We start from the raw sequence: 25739 nt of genomic DNA on the forward strand, positions 1-25739 counted from the left end.
AACCAGCTCTACATTCTGGCTTTATTCTGCTTTTAGACATCAATGAATGCAAAGCATTTCCTGGGATGTGCACGTATGGGAAGTGCAGAAATACAATCGGAAGCTTCAAGTGCCGTTGCAATAGTGGCTTTGCTCTCGACATGGAGGAAAGAAACTGCACAGGTAAGATGGTTCTTCTGTTTTATTTGGGAAACTCTGGCTTCTACTCTTTCCTTTACTGTGTTTGAAAGTACTGCCCTAAAAAGCCCATCCTCTCATTGAGAACATGAAAATTTTTATTTATTTATTTAATTTTTTTCAAGAGAAAAGGTCTCAGTCACCCAGGCTGGAGTGCAGAGACATTATCATGTCTCACTGCAACCTCACACTCCTGTGTTCAAGCAGTCCTCCCACCTCAGCCTCCCTAGTAACTGGGAGCACAGGTGTGTGCCACCATGAGCAGCTAATTAAAAAGATGATTTTTTTTTTTTTTTGGTAGAGGTGGGGTCTCACTTTGCTTCCCAGGCTTGTCTCAAACTCCTGGCTTCAAGTAATCCTCCTGCCTTGGCCTCCACAGGTGCTGTGATTACAGGCTTAAGCCACTGCATCCAACTCTGTCATTTTAATTTTTTATTTTTTCCTATGCTTAAACCAGTTCTCCAAATAAACTCGTTGTGAGAGAACTGTAAAATAGCATGAACATGCTCTTTGTTTTACATTTAGGAACGACATACAGATAGGATTTTCAAAATATATGACTACTAAAGAAAATCATTAAATCTGCAACAATTATATAAACTTGAGTAGTATTCTCTTAAAGACTTTAAGGTTTGTGATACAGAGGTTATGACTTCTTTGCCTCATCTGTCAACAGGAATCTTAATGTTAGGCTTCAGTCACCATCCATACCCGTAACCATTCTCTTTGAAAAAGATGTAAAGCTCTAACATTTTCTATTAGATGGTATACCACGTTGTTCCAGACACTTGAGCTGTGTCTTCAGGATCTGGTTCTCAGCACTCTGTTTGTTCTTATTATCCATAGAATGTCCCCTTATTGCCCTCCCTCCTGCCTGCTCCTCCTTCCTGACCGCACAGCAGTGTCTCTTGGCTGCTTCCTGTGCCTGCACAGCCAAGGCTATCTCTGAGCATTTCACAGCTGTCCATCTGGCCTTCTGAAGTCCTGCTGCCTGGAAGTCTGCTCAAGCCCTGTGCCAGTCTCCAGAGCTTCCTCCCCTCCCCTCTGTTTTCTCCTCTCTGGCTGCTGTGCTTTACTGGGAGTCTGAGGAGCACTGCCTGAAATTCCTGCATTCACCTCCAAGCCCTCGAAGCTGCTTGGCAACACTCATATTCACCTCCATTCATCACTTTCTGAATTTCTCTCAGCACTACTTCTAAACCTCTCCCCTGACTTACATGCCCTCTCATACACTGCCCCCCACCCCCATCCATTCCCGTTCACCTTCATTAAGAATAAATCTGATTGCCTGCATCCTTCTCACACAGCCTCCTCTCTGGTGATAAAATCTCCTTTATTCCCCACTCCCTCTCGAGACTCCAGTATCAGAGAATGAGGTGTGATGCTCTCCCTGGATGTGGGGTTAACTCCTCTCTTCTCTCCTTCCCAGCTTCTGCTCCGGGTTGTCTCATCAGGTTTGCCCTCTCTTCTCTCCAGCATCTTCTCCTCTTCCCTGTTTCCTATTCCTCAACATATACACAGTTTCAAAATGTCTCCTCAGCCCTTCTTTTCTCTCAAGCTACCATCCTGTTTTCCTGCTGTTAGCTCTCACCCCTCTCTTTCAACCCGCCCTTGTTTTGTAATTTTGACTTTTGCCATCCGTCACTCAGGCACATACACATATACTCATGTACTCTTGCAAAACATATTTGTGGTGTTAAAACGTCTCTCCTGATGCATATGCTCCTGGACCTCTGTGCTTGCCAAATCTCTCCTTGATATTTTCTTTTCCCCTAGTTTCTACTGTATTTTCCAGTCTTGATCATCCTTCTATGCAGATGATGTTTCTTCTCTAACCTTTACAGATTCTTCTTGCCTTTCCCATCTCTTGGGTGTTTGCCGGAGTCCTCTACTCAGCATTCTGTCTCTCAGAGTTCCATCTACCATCATGACTTCAGAGATGGCCTCTGCTGAGCTGACTCCCAGATGCTGTCTCTAACTCTCCCTGTTCTTCCTGAGTTTCACTCCCACATTTATAACTTCCCATCTGGACAGTTTCTTTTTGTTGTAATCTTTCTTTGTTCCTCCCCCTACCTTGTACTTTCTCCTACTAGGGACTTCCTTGTAGGTATTAGGAGTATAATTTTGAACAGGATTGAAGCCTCCAATTGAATGTTGATGCCTCTCTCTCCCAAAGTGAAAAAGTTATGCAAATTCTTTTATCTAACTGGCTATTTCAAGTACCTTTGATATTTTTTCTTGACACAGAGGCAGGTTAAGCTCCTCAGGAAACAGACTCCAAGGCAGAGACGAGCATTCAGGAAGTTTATCCGGGATTGCTCTTGGGATGAACAATGAGGAAGGGAAGGGAGGAAAGTAGAAGTGGACAGAGAAAGAAACTGGGCTGTGAGGCAGTCCCACTGAAGTCCTCAGCCCATGCCACTGGGAGTTCTGGACTTGGGATGGCCCATCAGAGTTGCCTTGAGTAGAGCATGGAAGCCATGCAGTTAGATACCTGCATGACCAACCTTGGGATACAGCTGCCCGGAGAATAGGGGAAGAGGTCCTCTTAGACAGTCGACATCGGAGCCAGCAACACTCCCAGTAGCTGAGGGGGTGAGGGAGCAAATCCTTCCTTCCTGACGAGGGACCTGGGGGACGTGTCACAGCATCTGCTATATCGCAGACTCCTCCAGGATGTCCCAGCCTGCTAAGTCCCCACAATCAAATCCTTCACTGCCACAACCACCAGGTTAGCCGTCCAAGCAGGGCTAAATTATCTAACTTCCCACTCAACAACTTCCACTGTTACAGGGAGTCCTGGTCCTGGATAAAGCAGCTCAGGGTTCTTCCAGTTCTGACCCCACCTCTTCCTTTGCTGTGAGATTAGTCCACTTGCTTAATGTCTCTAACACTGTCTTTTAGCTGTGTAAGAGAGACTTGACAGGGCCGCATTGTTTGGGATATAATGTGAAGTTCTGTGGAAAATTTTGGGGCTCCCATCTTCACAGCAGGAAAGGCTAATCTCCTCCAGTGCTGGGGGCTTTCAGTGAGCCTACGGGTCCCTCCGGCACCCACACTTATTGTCAGCCTTTTCAGTCCAGCCAGTCTGTGACTTACTGCCCCCCGAAATGCTTCCTTTCTCTTCACCAGTGTACTTCATCTCTTGCCTCTATATTTATTCTGTACCTTTAAAGCTGGCATTTCTGTACAACCTTCAACAACCAATTCAAAAACCATGCCCTCCAAATTACCAAGTCTTAGCAGAGAAGTTTATATATACATGTATAAATATATATATATATATATATGGCACTTTCTATGAGACAGACACTGCTCTCAGCACTTAACAAATATTCATTTAATTCTGTGAGGTGGATTCTGTGACAAATAAGGAAACTGAGTCACAGAGAGACTAAATGATTTTCCCAAGATCCTATTCTCAGTAGATAACAGACTGGGGATCCAGGTATCTGGTTCTAAAACCCACACTCTTTATACTATGAAGCTCCCACCACACCACATTACCCAAAGCTTGTCCCTGCTCCACCCTAGAACCCATTCCTCATGTAGCTCTTACCACCAGTTCCTAGATACTGATAGATAAAAAGAAAATTGATATACATATTGTTAGCTACTTAATTGAATCCGTGAATTCTGTTAATATGTGTTTTTAAAAGAAAATATTTACATTTTTTTCACATGGCCTGTAATGAGGGAAATAAAGACTTCTGTAATTGGAGACATAGAGAAAAATTAAGTTAAAGCTGGCAGGAAGCAGGGACTGAGACCTGCCTCCCAAGACAACATGCATAAATTATGCACTAAATCCTATGATTTTAAAACTTCAAAATTAAATTCATCAAAATAAAGAGATAGTGGTGAAGCATTTTCCCCCATTGACAAATTTTTAGATTAAAAATTTTTAATTTTTGAACTAAAACATTTTTAAATAGGCCATGTTTTCTTAAACATATTTTATATAGACATGACTTCTCTATTGAAAAATCTTAGTTATTAGCGTAGGAGATTTTTCAGAGAACTCTGTGTTTGAGAGTATAGATGCTGAAGATTATTTACTGTAATATATAAAAAGAAGAGACAAACTCACCCACACAGTCCTCACATGATGGTGGCAGCTCATGTCACCAAAGGGCTTAATAAATCAATAAGCTCTTTACATATGAATATGACACAAAAACACAAATTGGGGCACACACCATGATCCTGCCCTATGTGTACTCTCTGGCTCAGGGTTGGTCCATCATGGCTGCCTGTTTCTCTGGGGTCTACCAGTCGCTCCTGCCCAGAAGCAGGGGCCCTGCCTTCACACGCTCCCACCTGGGGTAGCACGGGCTAGTGTTGTAGACCAGCACTGTCTTCCGGTCACACATGAGGTTTCATTCCATGGAGGCCCGGCTGCCTTATTTACCACGTGCTTCATTCAGTCCATGCCACAGTTGCTGGGTTCATCCTTCTGTTAACATTTTTCTTTCCTTCTCGCTTTTTCTTTTCTTTTTTCTTTCTTTTTTTTTTTTTTTTTTTTTTGAGATAGGTTATCCTTCTGTCACCCAGGCTAGAGTGCAGTGGTGCCGTCATACGTCATAGCTTACTGAAGCCTTGACCTCTTGGGCTCAAGCAATCCTCCCACCTTCCACCTCAGCCACCTCGTTAATTTTTTTTTTCATAGAGACGGGGTCTCCCTGCATTGCCAAGGCTGATCTCAAACTCCGGGCCTCAAGCAGTCCTCCTGCCTGGGCTTCCCCAAGTGCTGGGATTACAGGCATGAGTCACCATGCCCCCCAATCTTCTGTTACTATTTCTAAGCCGCAAAAAGAAATGCACAATTCAGAATTTTTAAAGGTGAAAAGGCACCACTTGCCTGTTGGTGCGACAGTTTTGGCAGTTGGGGAAAGGAATGTGCCTCAGGCCACGTGCCCTTCTATCTGGATCTACTGAAATGGTACCCTTGTACTGTGAGCCACTGATTCCCCAACGTTTCAAGCGTGCAGCACCTTCACTTGGAAGGCCAAGCCTATCTGATTCCATTTTTAAATTTCTTTTAAACCCTGTGAATTAGACATCGACGAGTGCAGGATTTCTCCCGACCTCTGTGGCAGTGGAATCTGCGTCAATACACCGGGCAGCTTTGAGTGCGAGTGCTTTGAAGGCTATGAAAGTGGGTTCATGATGATGAAGAACTGCATGGGTAAGCACCGTTAGCTCTTCCTCACCAGCTTGAAACCATACTAGCACAGACTCATTTGCGCGCATAACCTTAGCTTATATCAGGGATGTGAACAGCATATGTGGCCAGGATCTGTGACGAGAGAGAGAAGAGATTTAATATCAGACAGGAAATGCACTCCCGGATAGCTCTCGGGGAGCTCCAACCTCTTGGCACCTTCATGGCAATGAGATGTTCAGACTGGATCCTGTTTATTCATAGAACCTAAAATGGCACAGACTAGTTACTTAAGTGGGACTCATTTAAAATGCATGGCATCATGTCGTGGCCCCAAGATTTGTATTCAGTCATGCTAATCCCATGTGTTTGCTCTTATTGGCGTGCTATTACAAACCCTCTTAGTATTCCCAACCTTTTAGCCCACCGTTTAATTTTCTGTGCCTTATGGGACTTACCTCATAGGATGTAGTAGTTTATAATTCTAAGATCTTCTTTCACTCTGATTAGAGTTACAGATACCAGAATAACTGACAACAATATATATCATGAGTCTGGGGTGCTATAAAGCAAATATTATTTCTACCTCTTGTGAGCCTGTTCATTTCATGTAATTAAATTTCTTGAAAGTTTACTGCCTTTAGGAGTAGAATTTTTAGTGTTTCTGTTGGTCATAGGAAAAGTCAGGAAAGCATTAGCCCATCCCCTGTGAAGCATATCTCTTAGACTGACTCACACTCTCACGTCAGATAATATTCTTTCTCCCACGCTGTATGTGTGAATATTTTTCCCTCAGAGTTCTTTAATGGATCTCACGTTTTTACCTTTCAGACATTGACGAATGTGAACGTAACCCTCTCCTTTGTAGGGGTGGCACCTGTGTGAACACTGAGGGTAGCTTTCAGTGTGACTGCCCAATGGGACACGAACTGTCACCATCCCGTGAGGACTGTGTGGGTGAGTTTGTCTCCTCAGCCCATAAGCCTGCCCAGCACAACTGGTAAAGACCAGGGATCAGTTCTGATGAACCTGTTGTTTGTGGAGCCCATGAAATCTAGCTTATTAAAAGGTGGAATTTGAGATTCCCTACCTCTAGATGCAGGCTGTGTCTTTAGTGGATACTTGAGTAATACATGAATGAGTTGGCATTCTTCTGGTTGGCCTCTTCTTTTTATTACAAGCAGTGTGATTGGTACCTGTGGAAGGAGCTGTGTGGTGGAAGTCCCTGTGGTTTCATCCTCCTTTAGGAAAAAAAATGGGAAAGCTGCCCTGTGCATTGTGCACCTTTGCCCAGCGTCTTCCCATAAACTCAGACGGACTCCGCTCTGCGCCCCTTTGCCAGCTCACAGATCGGCTTGCATGTGTGTGAACATGGTGCTCCCTTAACCCACTTCTCATAGAAACACTGTGTTTCTTCATTTTCCCTGAGCTCTGTAGGGATGCCAGAAAGAATATGAGAAGACTAATGGTTGGTCTTTGGGCATTGCAACCTATTGCTTTTCAGAATACATGAAGGTCTCTGGGCTTGCTGTGTTCTTAGTATACTGACTTTAAAACTTTGATTTAGCCAGAAAGCATTTTCTTCACAAGAACTCTTTCTTTAAACTCAGCAAATAAGACAGCCTAAAATAGAACAGATTGCACACTAAATTTCAAAACATAATTTGAGTACACCTTCCCAATACACACGTTTATTTATAAGTCGTATGTATTGCTTTGCTAGTATATGAGGTGAATTTTGTCATAGATTAAATAGATATTTTAAATGATAAATGAAAAGGTTTTTAATGTTCTTATTTCATTCAAATAGTGATATGGAAAGCTTTTTTACACTAATTACAGAATATTCATGGTTGAACCTATTGAGATATAGTGAGTCATCTGTATCTAAGTTTACTTTGTTACTTAGTTCATGGATCTTATAGCTCAAAAAAGTATCCCTCAAAGAAACAATGCAGATCATAAAATATATCTTTCTGTATAATATAAAATATGCACTTAGTGATCATAAGCATAAACACGTGCTATATAACCTTCTTTGTTATTTTGAGAATTTGCAATGAATTTCTTGTCATATCTGATTATATTGTCACTATTTTTTACCTTATTTTATACCTGACAAGTAGCTCACATAGGAAGCATATCACTTTGCCATTTTCTTCTGTGATTACATTATTGGTACTAGTTTATTTTTAAGGCACCTGCCCATATTATAAGAGCTGGTTTATTTTAAAATAGGCAGTGTAATTTGTAGATTACTATTCCTACCCACAAAACATAAACAAACAAGTGAGAGCCCTTTGTCATGTCTCTGTCTTGTGAAATCATCAGTCTTCCATCAGGACACTTCAAGTCATGTAGGCAACACTTCACCATGTAATATGGACCAGGCAAGCATGTCAGTGTAAGTTCATATATTACATAATATTTAGCTTCAGTTCTGGCATGTGTGAAATCTGTGTGGTCTAACATGATCCACCTGTGGCTATGTAAATTCAGTTAAAATTAAATAACATTAAATATTCCTTAGTTATACTGTCCATGTTTCCAGTACCAGTAGCACATGCAGCTGTGTATTAGACTGCATAGATATGAAACAGTGGCATCTTTATAGAAAGCTTTACCCGACAGTACGGTTATAGATGGAAATAGAGATTCCAGCACTTTCTTTAAACCCCCAGGAAAACATTTTACTTCCCCGTGAAGTTCACAAACCCCTTTGGAGACCACTGTCTGGTGAAGCACCTTTCTGATGGCTTTAGTGATTTGACCATTGCCTAAAGTATTAATTCTATGTGTCTTTTGTAGATATTAATGAATGCTCCCTGAGCAACAATCTCTGCAGAAATGGAAAATGTGTGAACATGATTGGAACCTATCAGTGCTCTTGCAATCCTGGATATCAGGCCACGCCAGATCGTCAGGGCTGTACAGGTAAGGGGATATCAAGCAGGTCTGAAACTCATATGTCTCAAATCAGCCTAGGAAAACTTCTGGCACTGAATTATAATGAAGCCTATGCCAATCCTCTGTTCCAAAAATGAATGTAAGACTGCGGGGGGATCTCAGATATTTTCTTGGTCTTGCAGCAGACTCACTGATCTTAATGTGGAAAATGCTCTAAACTCCATAGTTATTCTATTTTTGAGTGATTTAATCTTAGGGTACTGCAGTTAAACACGGAATGCTGCCTAAAATGAAGTTAAAAGAACTAAGAAAGATGATGTTAAATCTACACACATAGTGGGGAGAAAAATTCAAAGCCACGTTAGCATTATCTGTTTAAAAAGAAGAAAACTCCTTTTAAGGAAGTAGACCTGACAAGTAATGTGGTTGCAATGCTGTTTTCACAGATATTGACGAATGTATGATAATGAACGGAGGCTGTGACACCCAGTGCACAAATTCAGAAGGAAGCTACGAGTGCAGCTGCAGTGAGGGTTATGCCCTGATGCCGGATGGCAGATCATGTGCAGGTATAGAAAGGAAAACACACAGGCTTTGTACATCTAACTAATTCTTTCTTGAAAATGTGGCTCCAGATATTACCAAGTGGAACCAGATAGAAAACAAAAACATTAGAGATTGATGAACGACATTTTTATTTTCATTTGATGCTAATTTTGTATCATTAGACATTGATGAATGTGAAAACAACCCTGATATCTGTGATGGCGGCCAGTGCACCAACATTCCTGGAGAGTATCGCTGCCTCTGCTATGATGGCTTCATGGCTTCCATGGACATGAAAACATGCATTGGTGGGTATCATAAGAAAAGGACATTTATATTACACACATACATACACATCCACGTGCACACACAAACATGATAAAAGGCTTTTTCATCTCTTATTTTAAAAATTCAAATCATTTTTCTCAAAAATTATTGAAAAAGAAAAAACAAGTCATTTTACTAGAACTATAAAATCTCAGGAATAATTATTTTTAAAAATCTGTAAAGGTGGATAGTATGTTTATCTGCAATACAATGAATCACAAATGGATTATATTCTAGATCTCACCTGTGTATTTCAGTATTATGCTATTCAGTGTAGAATATGGCTTTTAAATTACTGTGATAAACACATACTAACCAAGATACTGCAAATAAATTTTCTAGATGTGAATGAGTGTGACCTAAATTCAAATATCTGCCTGTTTGGGGAATGTGAGAACACAAAGGGATCCTTCATTTGCCACTGTCAGCTGGGTTATTCAGTGAAGAAGGGGACCACAGGATGTACAGGTAGGTTTCAAGCTTGTGTACTCTATGTTTCAACTTCTCAGATTTCAGAGGCCACCTTTCAATATCATTTGTTCTCTGGCATCCCTTAGTTCAGTTACCTGCCATGAGGCTATGACTGTGTGTGTCATGAGTAGCTGACCCATAGCATGTGTGATGGATTTGGCTGGTCTCTGTGGTAGCATATCGTCTGAGCCACCCCCTGCAGGGCTGGCTGTGGGCTGTGACACAGAGTGAGTGAGTGGGAGTGCAGTGTGGTTCCCATGGCCCTGACCGCTCCCTGACCGCTAGTGGTGGCTTATGCAGCAGCAGTCACTTTCTGAGTCTGACTTCTGCTCACATGGAAGACATCCGTGAACACAGAGCGCCAAAAGACTCGGGATCCCAGTTGCCGTTTATCGTTGCACTTCTTTTAAACTAGTAAAAATTAATCTCAAGTTCCATTGAGACCTTTTTCCTTTCTTCCTTTCTCCCGTATTTTCCTTTCTTGCTTGCTCTTCTGTTTTGTCTTCTCTTCTCTCTGCCCAAATTGCCTTTCTCTTTTTCCTCTCTTCACTTTCCTTCTTTGCTCACTTCATCCACTTTATCTCTTGTTCTCTTTCTCTACTAACTAGTTTTAGCCTCTTGCATGCCAGTGGGGCTAGGATGTGCCAGCTTCAAGGTTTTGAATCATGTATTCCTCAGTGGTCAATTTAAGACTTAAGTGTGGTATTTTTTCAAGGCAGGTGGTGAAAGACTTAGAATGTAACCCTGCCCTTAAGCTGACCCCTCCAGTAAGGGGAAGATTATTTTAAAAAGGTGTTCTCTGTATGTTCACCAGTATCAGGGTTGATGTGAAGGCAGTAGTGTGTGTGTGTTTGTGTGTGTGTGTGTCTATATGATTTCAGCATCTGTAATATGTAATCATTGAACTAAATAGTGCACATTACTATTTATAGCTAAGAAAGCTTTGGAGAACCAAATCTACATAGGTTGTATATACATATATAGGAATATGTGTGTGTGTACACACACACACTCACAAATACACACATACTCACTGGTGAAAGCATCTGGCCACTTTCCAGATAACATTTCTAGTGAATATTTTTCTATAATTTCAAATAAATAGAAAAAATTAAAATATACACCTAAATGATAGTTTTTAAAAAGTATATAAAATATTTATAATGATTTTTAAATGGCAAATGACCATTTAATTTTAAAGAGAATGAACTATTACTTTTTTTTAAAAGTTAGGTTCTTCATGAAAAATATGTAAAAATATCAATAGGAAGGAATAGCAGTATTATTGGAAATAAGATTTCTCTTGATCTGAAATTGAATGTCCTCTTTATGGAGTTGTGTCTGACTCTGGACAGGGACGAAGGCCCCCGGGATGACACACGGACCTGCCAGGGAACAAGGCTGCTGTGTCTCTCTCTCTCTTCTCCTGGAAAGTGGCTGACAGTTCTTTCTAGGGAAGAACTTGTTTTATTAGGATCATGAATTTTCCAAATCTTGTTGGAGTCTACAGAATTTAAGAATAAAAGTTAGGCTACTGTTCCTCCATATAGTTGCACATTGCTTTAAAATGTTACCTATACAAAAAGTTACTTGGAAGTACAATTTTGTATTTTTATTTTTTCTTATGAATTATGGTTTCTCAGATGTGGATGAGTGTGAAATTGGTGCTCATAACTGTGACATGCACGCTTCGTGTCTGAACATCCCAGGAAGCTTCAAATGTAGCTGCAGAGAAGGCTGGATTGGAAACGGCATCAAGTGTATTGGTGAGTTTGCAAATGTAAATGTCCTTTGCTAAGGCGCAAATTTTTAAAAGCTCTTGTTTGCATGTTTGTAGAATCATGCTCTTTACTTTTATTAAGTCCCTCATAAAAAGGCTGTCTTCATTGCAAGATAATTCCAGCCTAAGAGTTTCCTTTAGCCTTAATATAAATTATCAAAATTAAAACAGTATACTTTGGCACCTGTTTTTTAATGTGTTGCTATTCAGTAAAAATTGATATGCAGCTGGTGATCCAAACACAGCTGTATGATGAAAAATGACTAGTATGTTTTTCTAATCTTTTCAAAGAAGTAATCAGTGAGGTTTAAAATCCAGTGAAATAAATGGAGGGAAACGAAAAGGTTTTTTCAGATAACCTAAGTCTGTAATAAGTCATTAATACCAGCATCTTATTCTAAATGCTTTCTTGGATTCCAAGAGGCCTTATTTGAAGGAAAAAAATGGGCAATTTCTCCAAGTTTTATGGTTCTTGAGCCAGAGTCTAAAAAGTATATCTGAGCGGCAAAGGACTAGAATATACCCTGAGTGTCATTCACAGTCCTGTGTAATATGCTTAATGTTTCACATGCCTTAAGAATAAAGCATTTTTTCATTTGGCAAGAATTTCTAGGTCGGTTTAATTTGAATATATACTTTTTTATCCATTCAATATTTCATACGTATTAAAGGTTTATGTACTGACTATAGAATTTGAAATATAGAGCTTCCAAATAACTTTGCTAAGTAGTGTCCTGTAATGGCTTTGTGAGGCGCCATAGCTGCCTGCCTCTAGTCCAGCCATCTTTCTGGGGTTACTCTCATAACTTTTCAACCGTACCCTTATTCCCATTTTTGTAACCTTAGGTGCCTACTCATTTTCTCTTTCTTAGCCTCCCATTTTTGTGTTTCTTGTCCATCTGTCATTTTCGCCAACTACTGCAAGACAGCCTGCCTCTGACACAAGACATTCAGCCATGTCCAGCCTCCTGTGCTCCCAAATGTCACCCAAATTCATTCTCTCCTTTACGTCTTCCTTCCCCTACTCTAGTCCCAACCAGAGAGAGAGTCTCATTCTCTCTTTCTCTCACCTGCCCTCACTTTTGCTATCTGCAGAATGCTGAAAGAATTCCCTCTGGTGTGTTTGCTTGTTCCCTCTCTGGCCTTCGTGCAATCCATTCTCCATGTAGCAGCAGGAGGAAGCTTTTAAACCGTGGATCCGATCTCTTCATAGTCTTCACTGCAACCCATTGAATTCAGAATTAAACGCGGCTTCCCTCCCTTGGCTGCAGGTTCCCACTGTATCTCTAGCTTCGTTGTCCATCGCTCTCTGTCTGGTGTACTGTGCTTTGCCACTCCTTCCATTTCTTCAGTCACACCATGGTCTTTTCCTCTTGGTGTCTTAACATGCGCTAGTCTCTCCGCAAGGAATACCCTTCCCTACCTTTGTTCAGCCAGCTGTTTCTCATCCTCAGGTCTGAAGTTAACAAAAAATCGCTTCCTCAATGGGGCCATCTTTGTTCCTGCAGCCCAAATTGGATGCCCTTTTTATTCTTTTGTGACGCCCTCTTCTTCATGGTGCATATAGCAAGATTTAACTTTTTACTGTGTTTAACATCTGCCTTTTCTATTAGACTAAGGGTTCCATGAGGTCAAGAATCATATCTCTGTTTTTTCATCTATTAAATAAACTTGAAAACTCTCTGTTAATTTTCCCGCTCTGAAATTCAGTATCACCTTCAGAATTGACCCTTTTATTGAAAAGGAAACCACTTGTAAAATTCACCCTCAGTAGAAGTCAGAATGAGGTCTAACACTAGTTTGCTTTAAACTATTAAAAAAGTCACGTTGATTAGATTATCTCAGAAAATGCTTGAATTCATAATTTTGGCCCACATTTATGGCATCAACATTGGATTGTGGGTCTGAGAGTTTATAGAGAGTTGGAACTGTGATCCTACAAACTAAGACGTGTGCCATTTGTCCAGTTTATATGTAAATTAAGACAAATTATAATCTTTCTAGGTGCTTAAATGTTCCATTTTCATTTCTGAACTTTATTGCTGTGTTCTGCAGATCTGGATGAATGTTCTAACGGAACCCACCAGTGTAGCATCAATGCTCAGTGTGTAAATACCCCAGGCTCATACCGCTGTGCCTGCTCTGAAGGTTTCACTGGAGATGGCTTTACCTGCTCAGGTGGGTGACAGTCCTGAGGTGTGCTCTGACAGGATTGTCATAGAACACTCTGTGCACTTCCTCATTTGGAGAAAATTAAGGTTAAAGGAGACTAAAGTAACTATCTTTTTTTATATACTTGACTTGCAGGTGACTATGTACCTTTCTCTTACATTAAACACAAAAACCTGAATAACTTTCCAAATATATTTTTGGAAGTTTTCAAGTAGTGGCATTTATCACAATCATGTACTGTTAATGACTTGCCATTTTATCTTTCTCATTTATAACAGTGGTTAAAAAAACACAGGCTTTGTCTGGATCACACTACCTGGATTCAAGTCTTGTCTCTTCCATTTTTTGCTTGTGTAACCTTAAGTGAATTACTTAATTTGCCTGGCCTGATTTAAAATGCCATAGTAAGCTGGTCATGGTGGCTCACACCTGTAATCCCAGCACTTCAGGAGGCCAAGGCAGGTGCATCGCTCAAGGTTAAAAGTTTGAAACCAGTCTGGCCAACATGGTGAAACTATGTCTCTACTAAAAATACAGAGAAATTAGCTGGTTGTATTGGCAGGCGCCTATAATCCCAGCTACTTAGGAGGCTGAGGCAGGAGAATCGATTGAACCGAGGAGGCGGAGGTTGCAGTGAGCCAAGATTGTGCCATTGCACTCTAGCCTGTGCGACAAGAATGAGACTCCATCTCAAACAAAAAATAAAAAATAAAATAAAATAAATAAATAAAATAAAATGCCATAGTAATAATACAATTTTCTTGTATTCTTTTTTATTCCTAAATGAATGGCATGGGAAAACTGTTCAGCTTTTTGAGATAGGATATATGACCTAGCCAATTACTGCTATTTAATGTGTTTATCAAAGTCTCAGTATTCACCTGGCATTGAAAGGATTAAATGGAATAATAGAAATAAAGGACTTAAAAGACACAGCACAAAGTTTCAATAAATATTAGCTTCTATTCATTCATATTCTTTGAGGATAGAGCATGCTTTCATTATGTTCATGTATAAGACTAGATAATCTTGCTGGACATAAAGTTGAATACTTTACAATTTATAAAGTAAGTCTTTCTCAATTGATTTTCAGTACATACTTTAAACCCATAATTAATAGACTCTAAATTTTTTTCTAATTCTTGGCATCAAAAATACAGCCTCAGCATCTTCAAATGCCCGTTTAAGGAAACTTGTTTATTCAATTTTAAAGCATCATTACTTGTAAGCCTTAGATGTTGCATCTTTCCTGGCACCTTTCTGCACTGTGGTGTCAGGGAAAGAGCATGGCTTTCATGTCAGACACACCTGCAATCAGATCCTGGCTCAATCAACATATATTATTAGCTCAGTGTGGTTCTTTCAGCTTACTTGGCTGCTCTTAGCCACAGGTTCTTCCTCTTCTAAATCTCAGGAGATTGGTGAACTCAGTGAAAACATGCATGTCAGGCAACCAGCACAGCACATGGCAAATTAGGCCCTCACTAAAAATTGATTAAATTATCTGTAAGGTCTATGAATAATGTCTGTTTGCATAATTAAGATAGGAGTATTTTTAGAAGATTGTAATGACATGAAAGAAACTTTCCCCATTCCCATAGGGCCTCTAATTTGCATTAAAACACTTGGGCTAGTGAAAGAGCAAGTTGTTTATTCTAATACTATAATTTTCACAAAGAACAAACACCATTTTAAGATTAACTCCAATGTTCTTGTTCATATCTAAACAATGCTGGCATATTACTGATACATCAAATTGACATTAAAGAGAAACAAGACAAATGTGAGAAACGTCTGGATTTCTCCTATTAATAATATTACAATTGAATGTTAGGGTGCAGGTTAAATAGCTTTTCTTTAATCATGTTACAATTGAATGTTAAAGGGCAGGATAAACAGACTTTTTATCAGGTTGTGTACCCTCCTTTAAGTGAATGTGATTAACTGTTGTTTCATGTTAATGAGCACTAAGTCAAGCCGGTAAAACTGATCTATTTATAGAGCAAGGAGAAAATGTGTCATGAAATTTGGAACTTAACAGAGATGTAATTTACTTCTTGCACAGATGTTGATGAGTGTGCAGAAAACATAAACCTCTGTGAGAATGGACAGTGCCTTAATGTCCCGGGTGCATATCGCTGCGAGTGTGAGATGGGCTTCACTCCAGCCTCAGACAGCAGATCCTGCCAAGGTGGGTCACCAGGATTCCAACTCATTTTCAAGTTGGATCAACCACGGCAAATGAAACCACAAAAAGGACTGGAACAAGCTCCACCTGGAAGCGGAATACATAGCACATGCTGCACATATAAAAGTCATTCGTTTAAGCGTGGATTATTTTGCCGAATGAATAATGATGAAGACGGCTTTCATCTCTTATGAAGTTTTCCTGGCCAAGAGCCAGTAGTTGGAAGTTTGGCTCATTCTTTTTTCTTTTTTAACCATTTCTTCTCTTCTTTCTCTTTTTTAATCACTAAATGAATGACATGTGGAGAAACTATTCAGGTTTTAAAATATACTCCATTACCTGTCTCAACTACCACTATTTATTGTGTTTATCAAAACCTTAAAAAGCTTATTTTGGCATTTACCTTCATGGTTGATCCTGCTGTCTGTATGTCTGGGAATGGAAGTCCTCTTCAGGGATTCAGTAAGGGCTGTACTGTTGCTTAGTACTGGTGGTTCGTTCTTCTAAGTGATGACATCATCCACCTTTCCTAGAAATGGGTCTTTGTGCGTAGTATGAGACCTTTCCAAGAAAAAGAATTTGGAATTTCTATTAAATTAGAAACTCAGTTCACATTATATATAGTTTGGGCCATCATTGTGTTATGAATAGTGACTATATGAAAATATAGATGAAGAAAGAGATTGAAAGTAATGTATATACCATAGGGCTTCAACAGAATATATGATTCACAGAAAATCTAAAAAAAACTCAGTTTGCCAGTCACGCAGCCTCATGGAAAAAAAAAACTAACTGCTGAGAAAAGATGATAAAGTGAAAACAGATTGAAAACTTTCCACCTATATCAATATCTAACCAAATGAATAGAAAAGGTAAGTACTGGCACACGTACACACACACACACACACACACACACACACACACACACACACAAATTCATCAGCATCAACCAAACAAAACCAAATTATACAACCTGCTATGGTTCAGAGTAGATCCTAACTCAGCTCCGCCATCAGAAGTGGCCCTGAAGAAAGAAAGCCAAAAGATGATGAAATTCTCCAGAAATAGCCACCAATTTGGAGAGACTCAGAACAAGGGGATGAACAGTTGGCCCTAGTGAAGACCAAGTTAGAAACTGAAAGCATTCACGCTTCTACATTGACCCGTGAGACTGGGCAGAATCCCGTTTTATACAAGGCAACTGTAGAGTGAGTTCCTTTTTTTCCTAGGCCTGGTTTCTTCTAAGCACTGTAGCTTAGTAGTAGAATTAGTAGAAAATGTGAGTCAATGTAAATGTGGAATGACATGATTTATTATCTACATCAGCTTGACAAGAGTTAGTGGGAGAAGGAACTGGTCAGCAGTAGCCACTTTCACCAGCATAAATTCTTTATACTTAGACAGGATTTTTCCTTCCTAATTGTATTACTTTATAGGTGGCATAGGCCCTTTCAGAACTTCCGTCTCCCTCAAGGTGGTGCTAAATAGTTACTGTTTACTCTACTTCCTTCACATCTGGTTTCTTATGCGTCATTACCACAGAGAGAAACTCCTGACTAACAGGGCAGCTGAGGGTTGGCACACCTGTAATTCATCCTCAGATGGACCCTCTGCTCCGTTCAGCTGAACACCAACTTTTGAGATCCAAAAAATGTAATTCTGTGGTTCTGTCCATTCTCCTTGTTTTTCTCTCCTCTCTTCCCACAAGGCCTGGCTCATTTGGACAGTTTCTCTTGAGTTTACTAATTTAATCCCTTGTTGTCTACTTATCTTACTATAAATCCATGCCCCTCTGATGAACATTTTCCACTGAGCAACCACTTCCCACCACAAAGTCTCATAATTTCTATAAAATTCAAAAAATTCTTGAAGTTGACCATTTCCCAGTAATCTCCACCAAAATGGGGGACTATAAAACCTGGAGGAACCTCTGCAGGGACACGATAGAGGACTTTATTAAATGAAACAGATCTATACACAGACCATTTTGTTTAATTTCTAAAGGGAGAACAAAGGCCAAGTTCATCAACAAAGAGAGCACAGAGCCCAGGGGAGCTCTCCCCAACCTGCTTTCTCTCCCCTCACCTTATGAAACTTTGGGTGACTGAATACATCTTTAGTGACACCCAAACCAACTGTCTTCCAAACAAAGCTCTGATTAGGAAGGAAAGATGTCAAGAGATGTTGTTTAAACTATACTAAAATAAAGAGCAACTTTTGAACGAGCAGTCCAAGTAGTGTGCATACAAGCTCAAAAATAAACAGTAGCAACTATGCAGTCATCCTATGAAAACAAAAGGAAGAAAAACAAAAACAGCTAAAGAACCAACCCATGATGGAAGAAAACTACTCAGGAAATAAAACAAATTTTTCATAAGTACTTTATGCTATATATGACCTTAGTAAAAACATAAACATAATTGATAACATTTATGGAGATTATAAAAGCTATAGAGTGAAAGGGAGATTATAGAGTAAAGGAAAATAAGAAATGGGGTTACATCAAATACAGCAAATAAGAGAACTATTAAACAAAAGCAGCAAAAATCAGAAGACACACAGCTGAAAATATAATTGCTAGAATAGAGAAAGGGCCTGAAATAACAGTGAAAAAAAGGAGGAAAGAGAAATTAACACTGTCAGAGAAAAGACAAAAACTATAACCACCAGTAAAATTGGTGCCTCTGAAGACAGCCCAAAAAATCAACTAGAAAAAAGTACTAAACAACCATTTTCCTGAAGGAGAACAAAGAATTGAATATACAAAGGCCAAATTGTAAGACCAAGACTTAGATTTACTGCATTTGTCAACTTTAGTCATAGAGAAGGATTGAAGACTTCAGATAGAAAAGGCAGTTAACATGAGCTAAAGAGAAAAATACAATACCAAAAGACATTAGATCAGTGCCCACAAAATTCTGAGGAAATGTGGCTGAAGAAGATTATACTTAATTATAAAAAGAATAAGCATTTTCTTACACATAAAATAACTCGGGAAGAAAATCACCAATGAAACAGCCAATCAAGAAACAAACGGAGAAGTTGTAATAAAACTATTATTGATCCCTTTAAGTAAATAATTAGTACTAAACACTGTGGAAATTATGGTAAACTACCATAGACATTGAAAAAGTGAAAATGATGTAAATGAAAATAAGGAGTTGGAAGGATATATGAGTGCTAATTTTCTTACAATTCATTGTGTAGGATCCATTAATACTGTCTAAAAATTACATTTCAACCTTATCATAAAGCCAAAAAATGATAAATTTGTAGTTTTTTTTATTCTTAACATTAGAAAAGTATTTTTAAACTGTTGATGGTAAATTTTTCTGATGTATACAAATTGTTTTAGCTTCACTGTCTGAATATGTATATAAAAATGTCTGAAATGTTCTTAAATTATTTTTTCTAGATGGAAACATTTTTGAGTAATTGTTTTGCTATTTTGTTTTCTGTATTATTTGAATTATTGAATATAGTAATCTTTTAAACTACCTTCTTTTATACAACTATTACAATATGTAGGTGGAAGAAATTTCTAATAAATTCCATTTAAAAGTAAAATGGGTCGGGGATGGTGACTCACACCTGTCAATCCAGCACTTTTTAAAGCCGAGGAGGTAGGATCACTTGAGCCTAGGAGTTTGAGACCACTCTGGGCCACATAGGGAGACCCTGTCTCTACACAATTTTTAAAAATTAGCTAGGTGTGATGGTGTTTGCCTATAGTCCCAGCTATCTGGAAGGCTGAAGCGGGAGCATTGCTTGAGCCCAGGAGGCTGTGGCTGCAGTGAGCCATGATCATGCCATTGCACTCCAGCCTGTGCAACAGAGCAAGCACCTGTCTGGAAAAAAATATGTATACTCAGAAGACTGATAGTACAATTCCCTTTTTGAGTATAATTAACACAATTCAATTGTAATCTAGCTTAAAGAGTTTTTATTCATTTATATAAAGGGAATAACTTATTTACCCCAACATAAAAAAAAAAGACACGTTTGCAAACTTTAAACATGATTGGAACCATACCTTAAATCTAAGATAGTTGAAACCAATATTTTAACTATAATGACCAGAAGTCTTATTAGACTTAAGATTTAACTTAAGTTAGTGTAGCCTAAAATGACATGCCTGGTCTGCATTCTCAGAGTGTTAGGCAATTTATATACAAAATGCCTGTCCTCTTTTTAAGAGTAGAAAATCAGATTGTTTTTCACAGCTATACATACACATTCATTTTCACCTGAGTGAAGAGTGGTAACTTCATATTTATTAACTTTGAGTTAATAAATATGATAACCTCATGGAAGGCTATCATAAATTTTTCATAAATAAATTTTTAGTCCAATTCAATAGAGATATTTTAATGAAATTTATTAGAATATGGGTGAAATGAACTATCTGATTAACATGAAATTAGGGAAGAAATTTCTTCTCTGTTTAAAACTGCTCTGTAATAACAGATAAGATTACAACATAAAGTAAAAACTAAAAAGTTAAACTTAATTTTAACGTCTCCAATATTTAAAAATAGTTACATATTTTTCTTTTATCATAATATAAAATATTTATCAACTATAAAGCATCTGCTGTTTGCACTAGTTAGAATATTTGAATTTTCTTTTATCGTTTTTTACAATTTTATTTATTTAACATGTTTATATTTCATTTTTGTATTTTGTATGCCATGAGCCAACTGTATTTAAATATATTGTATATCCAAGTCATTTAAGATTCTGGACACTCATTTTACCAAGAAAATAGTATTTCTTTTATATCTTGGTTCCATAGGTGAACATTAGTTGCTTGCTCTTTACATTTATCTACCTAATTTAAAAAAAAAAAAAAAAAAAAAAAAAAAACTGGGTTACTGAATAAAAATATCTGAGGGGGTAGAAAAATGCACTAATGTTATACATTACATTAAAAATTTTTAATGTCTTTGTAAATAAGTGATTATTATTTTTTTAAATCTTCAGATATTGATGAATGCTCCTTCCAGAATATTTGTGTCTTTGGAACATGTAATAACCTGCCTGGAATGTTTCATTGTATCTGCGATGACGGTTATGAATTGGACAGAACAGGAGGGAACTGTACAGGTATGGCCAGTTAAGGGCTATATTGTGTTCCAATTCATTGAAATGAATATTCTATGCTAAGAATAAAAATTCTGAGATTTCTGCTTAGTTAATCTATGCATTAGGTCACGCATTTTTCTGAAAAATAAAATTATATTCAGCTACATTGATTTGTAGCTATGGAATGGATCCATTTTTATGTAAATGATATTAAATTGTTATCTATATAGTTGTTAATATTAACTACCTGACAAGAAACTAATAAAATGTCTCTTTGTCTATCTACATGTTCATATATATGTATATATATACATATGTATATATGTGATTTTTATTAAGCAAATAGTGACATTTTTCCTTCCTCAGAATTGCAAATTTTAATTAATTACAATGTATTTATTAAGGATATTAAATGATGTCATAAATACTGTGTGCTTGAATATGGAATCTGTTTCAGGTATATAAAAAAACTTAAGATCTGATTTATATACAACCTATGTAATGTTTTCAAGTTTTGGAAAATTCATTTAATTATCATTTATGACTACTCCAGGTTCTGCATTTTCCATTCAAAATAATTCATTTGGTAAAGATTGAGTACCTTCTGTCTAAGGGCTGAGCTGCAAAACTGAACAGAACAAGCACATTCTCTGCTTTTATTTTATTGTGTTGAGTCTTTCCTAGCGATCTTTACTTTAAACTTGCAAAAATTCCACCAAATTCTCTGGATCAACAGTATATATAGAAAAAGTAAAAATGGTAACCTGGGCATTTTAAATGCTTCTCCTAGATATTGATGAGTGTGCAGATCCCATAAACTGTGTCAATGGCCTATGTGTCAACACACCTGGTCGCTATGAGTGTAACTGCCCACCCGATTTTCAGCTGAACCCAACTGGTGTGGGCTGTGTTGGTAAGTAAAGCTATACGAAACAAACAAATAGCATTATAGAGTTGAATATTCAAACTCTCTTGGTAATGAACTGTGTTGAGAATTTGCTACAATTAGCTGAAAAACAAAACATTATATGGTCACCTTTATTATGTTTCTCTTCCAAATCATCTGCTCCACCTTCTTCCTCTCACAGACTTGGGAACCAAGGCACAGAGAAATGCAATAATTTGTTCAATGTCTCACAGCTTGAAAATGGCAGAGCTAAGGCAGTGGTCCAGGTTGCTGTCTGGCTTCTTGTTCAGTGTTTGGCCAGGGTAACCCAAAGTGGTATATAGCTATTGGAATATCCATTTCTCCTGCCTACTGAAAGGGTCATATAGTGAAGTAAATGAAGTGATGGGAAGCAAGGAATTAGAGAAACGGATTTCATGAGCCAAACTATTGGAGCAGAAGAAGTTAGGTGATGACAGGGAGGAGGAGGAGGATTCAGAATCTGTAGTCAGCACCTCTGATCTTAATTGTCCAGCTTTTACCATCTGCCCTATTTATGTATTTTCCTAGAGAAGGAAATGGTCTGGAGAATTTTCTGAGTATATCCAAAAAAAAGAGGAAGGGGTGGAGAATTCCTTGCTTGCGTAGAAATCAGCCTACTGTCTTCAGTGTCAGTTTTGGGGCCTGCAGCAAATGGAAGGAATATTTGCTGCTGTAATTTATACACAATTTACATACTGTTTTTAAGTTGTGGTGAATACTTCTACATATCATTTATGGTTACTGCAAGTTCTGCGTTTTCCATTCAAAATAATTCATTTGTAAAAATGGAGTGCTTTCTGTCTAAGGGCTGGAGCTGCAACACTGAACAGAACAAGCACATACCCTGCTTTTGTGTTTACATTCTGGTAGCAGGCAGATAAAGCAAGAACAAACAGAATTGACACTGGAAGTGGTTGGAGGAGAAGTGCCATGTTATATTAGGGATGTGGAAGTCAGAGCCTTTAAGGAGAGGACAAGTCAACTGGACCTCTGAGGGAAGCCTCCAGTTAAAAGGAGCAGCCAGTGCAAAGGGCCTGTGGCAGGAGAAGGCTGGCATTAGAGACACAGCAAAAGGCTATGTGTAGCAAGAGAGGAGTGAGGGAAGGGGACAGGGATGAGGAGAGGAATCAGAGACGCAGTCACCCAGATTACAAAATGATTCTCAACCCAGGCTACATAGTAAACTCCATTTAGAACCTGGAAAACATATTTATGCCTGTTACACCCCCAGAAATTCTGACTCACTGGGATCTCAATATTTCTTAAAAATTTCCTTGGAATAAAGATGGTGAACAGGCAACTCATAAAAGATAATAGTCTAAACATTAACAAATGTAAGCATACAAATGCCCCAAATCATTAGGAATAAGAAATCCAATTAAAACCATTATAAATACCACTTTACACCTCACATACTGGCAACAATTAGGAAACCTGGATAATGTGAAGTATTGGTGGAGACATGGGCCTTGCGGAGCATTCATTCTGCTGGCAGAAGTGTAGACCAGGGCAGTCTTGCAGAGAATATGCTTGCACAACAGTACAGTGATTAACTGTCAATGTAAAGTCAATTTTAGTTTTTGAGTTTCTTTTTAGAGCAAGTCTATCTGTATGGATTGACACTTTATTGCTTTCATTCATTCTTCATTGTCTTTCAAGAAAGAAAGACTCATCCCATCTCACAAATACCCTAAGAGTCCATTGGGCCCTTTTGTAAGTCTGATACATTATAAAATGTTAAGAGATCTTATTTTTCCTTTGTCTTGAAACATTTTGACATTTTGTCGTCCTGGATGTTATTTTGTCAGTGTTCACCATTATCGCCAATGGATAGAGCAAACAGAATAAAATAATAATAACAAGTGGAGAATTATGGCATCACCTAGAAGGACCATGCATTAGTGAAATAAGATGTCACTGTTGCATCAGCCTTCAGCTTTCTTATTATTTTGCCCTAAGGATCACATTGTTTTTCAAGAAAGTACAAGACAAGACAGGAGACACCTTACTTGAAATCTTCTTTTAGCATTTATTGAACACAGTTGAGAATTTAGAAGTCTTGGCTTTATGGCCATAATTTTTGGCAAAGAGAAAAAAAATGACAGTGGAAAATATTTTACAATTGTCGGTTGAGTCAGATGACTGCAAAGAGACAAAGAGCAGCTCTTTTGTCTAGATTCTAAAGGTGATGGTGAAATGAATCATCTAAGCACAATCCCAGACTAAGTGTTTTCAGAGACCAACATCCTTGGTGAAACTTTTCAAACTTCAGAATCAACAAGTGAATGGACAGTGTATTTCTGTAGACACAGGAAATATGGTATTTTCATCCACTTAGTCACTAGAAAGAACATAAGCCCACAATATTTGGCAACAAGAACCTGAAGCATCCCAGGTTTGTGGATTCTTTCATATTTCATGATGTTTCTATTCCAAAATTTAATTGATATGATTTACAAGCAGACAAAGATAAAGGCAGGTATGTCTAAAAGGTTATTGGGAAGAAATATGTGATGTAGAAATAAAATCATTGGATTGATTGTTCTAAATGGTGTCAATAAATCTAAAAATGAAAACACTTTCTATTTGTGGAACAAAGAAGATGGCTATCCTCTCATCAACACAATCGTGAACTGTTAATAATTTCAAAAATGTCTTTGGGTATTGCATTTGTATGATGCCAGAACAAGAAGAACCAGAAATAATGATAAGCTAGAGTCTAGAGATGCGTTTGAAATCTGGAATCGGTTTTTACAAAATGGATATATTCCAAGTTTATGAATGACAGCTGACAAGCAATTAGTTGCATTCAGAAGATCGGTTTGAGTAGTATATCTTCAAAACCAAGAAAATATAGAATAAAAATTTGAACTTGCTGTGATTAAATTCTTATTAATATTGCTAATAAAGTTGTTTTCACTATACCTTTATTCTTTTGTAAATTATTTTTTAAATGACTTTAAAAATATAAAAAACTGTTCATTGGATGCATTTGGTAAATGATGACTATTTTTCCTGACTGAAGGCTAAGTATAGGCAAACCCTATGAATCAACAATTTCTTTTGTTGCTCTATATGCCAATGAAATTAACTCCTAGGCCCATATAGAGACATATAGGTGATGCTCATTGCAGCATTCTTTGTGGTCACAGGGTTTTAAAAACAATTTTTGAGAGGAGGGTTTTTTTTTAAGGCAGTTATACACCATGGAGTTGATAGACTGGATGTTCACAGAACAAGCATGACTGGAAATGTTATGAAATGAGATGTATGGCAAAAGACATTTATGTAAATTTAAAATGAACACATTAAAACAAAAAATATTTATTTTGCAAGAGCACATGTAAAAAGTAGTAACATTAAATACATTTGGAGATGATCTGGTAGGGAAGGAGAATGGGAATGAAGAATAGAATAAAAGAGAAAGGGGAGGAAGAGAGAGAGAGAGAACGGATGAATAAATCCAGAATAAATAAACCTAACTAAGAGGGGGACCATGAGTTAACTTACTTCTCTGCATCCAAGATTCAGCAGCAAAAACAAAATGCAAAAAAACTGAGAATAAAAAAAGGAAAAAGGTTTTTAAAAAGCCCAAATGATTCTAATGTGCAGCCAGGGGTGAAAATTACATTGTAGATTGCTAAGAACTCTAGATTTTATTCCAGTTGAGAAGAGAAGCTATTGGAGGTGTCCTGACTTACCTAAGGTAATGCTATTGAAGGGTAACTCTGGTTTATGGAGGGGAAAGTAGACTGTGCGTTAGTCAATAATGGAAGTTGAGAAAAGAGTTAGAAAGGCCGGGCGCGGTGGCTCAAGCCTGTAATCCCAGCACTTTAGGAGGCCGAGGCGGGTGGATCACGAGGTCAAGAGATCGAGACCATCCTGGTCAATATGGTGAAACCCCGTCTCTACTAAAAATACAAAAAATGAGCTGGGCATGGTGGCGCGTGCCTGTAATCCCAGCTACTCAGGAGGCTGAGGCAGGAGAATTGCC

General features: G+C 38.2%; 1 protein-coding gene across 3 annotated transcripts in view; it reads left to right on the top strand.

Annotated features, from left to right (window-relative positions):
* FBN2 (fibrillin 2) overlaps positions 1–25739 on the top strand; it is a 263141-nt gene that overhangs the window by 188851 nt on the left and 48551 nt on the right. For all 3 annotated transcript variants that reach the window (XM_032262361.1, XM_032262277.1, XM_032262432.1), the window contains 12 exons: positions 37–162; positions 5237–5365; positions 6173–6298; positions 8150–8275; positions 8695–8817; positions 8977–9102; positions 9464–9589; positions 11236–11358; positions 13428–13550; positions 15610–15735; positions 20716–20838; positions 21608–21730. In XM_032262361.1, the coding sequence (XP_032118252.1) occupies positions 37–162; positions 5237–5365; positions 6173–6298; positions 8150–8275; positions 8695–8817; positions 8977–9102; positions 9464–9589; positions 11236–11358; positions 13428–13550; positions 15610–15735; positions 20716–20838; positions 21608–21730 (1500 nt within the window). The remainder of the gene's footprint in view (positions 1–36; positions 163–5236; positions 5366–6172; positions 6299–8149; positions 8276–8694; positions 8818–8976; positions 9103–9463; positions 9590–11235; positions 11359–13427; positions 13551–15609; positions 15736–20715; positions 20839–21607; positions 21731–25739) is intronic.

This window comes from Sapajus apella, unplaced genomic scaffold (assembly GCF_009761245.1).
Source record: "Sapajus apella isolate SASKATOON/1434 unplaced genomic scaffold, GSC_monkey_1.0 scaffold1, whole genome shotgun sequence".
In the NCBI taxonomy this organism is placed as follows: Eukaryota; Metazoa; Chordata; class Mammalia; order Primates; family Cebidae; genus Sapajus; species Sapajus apella.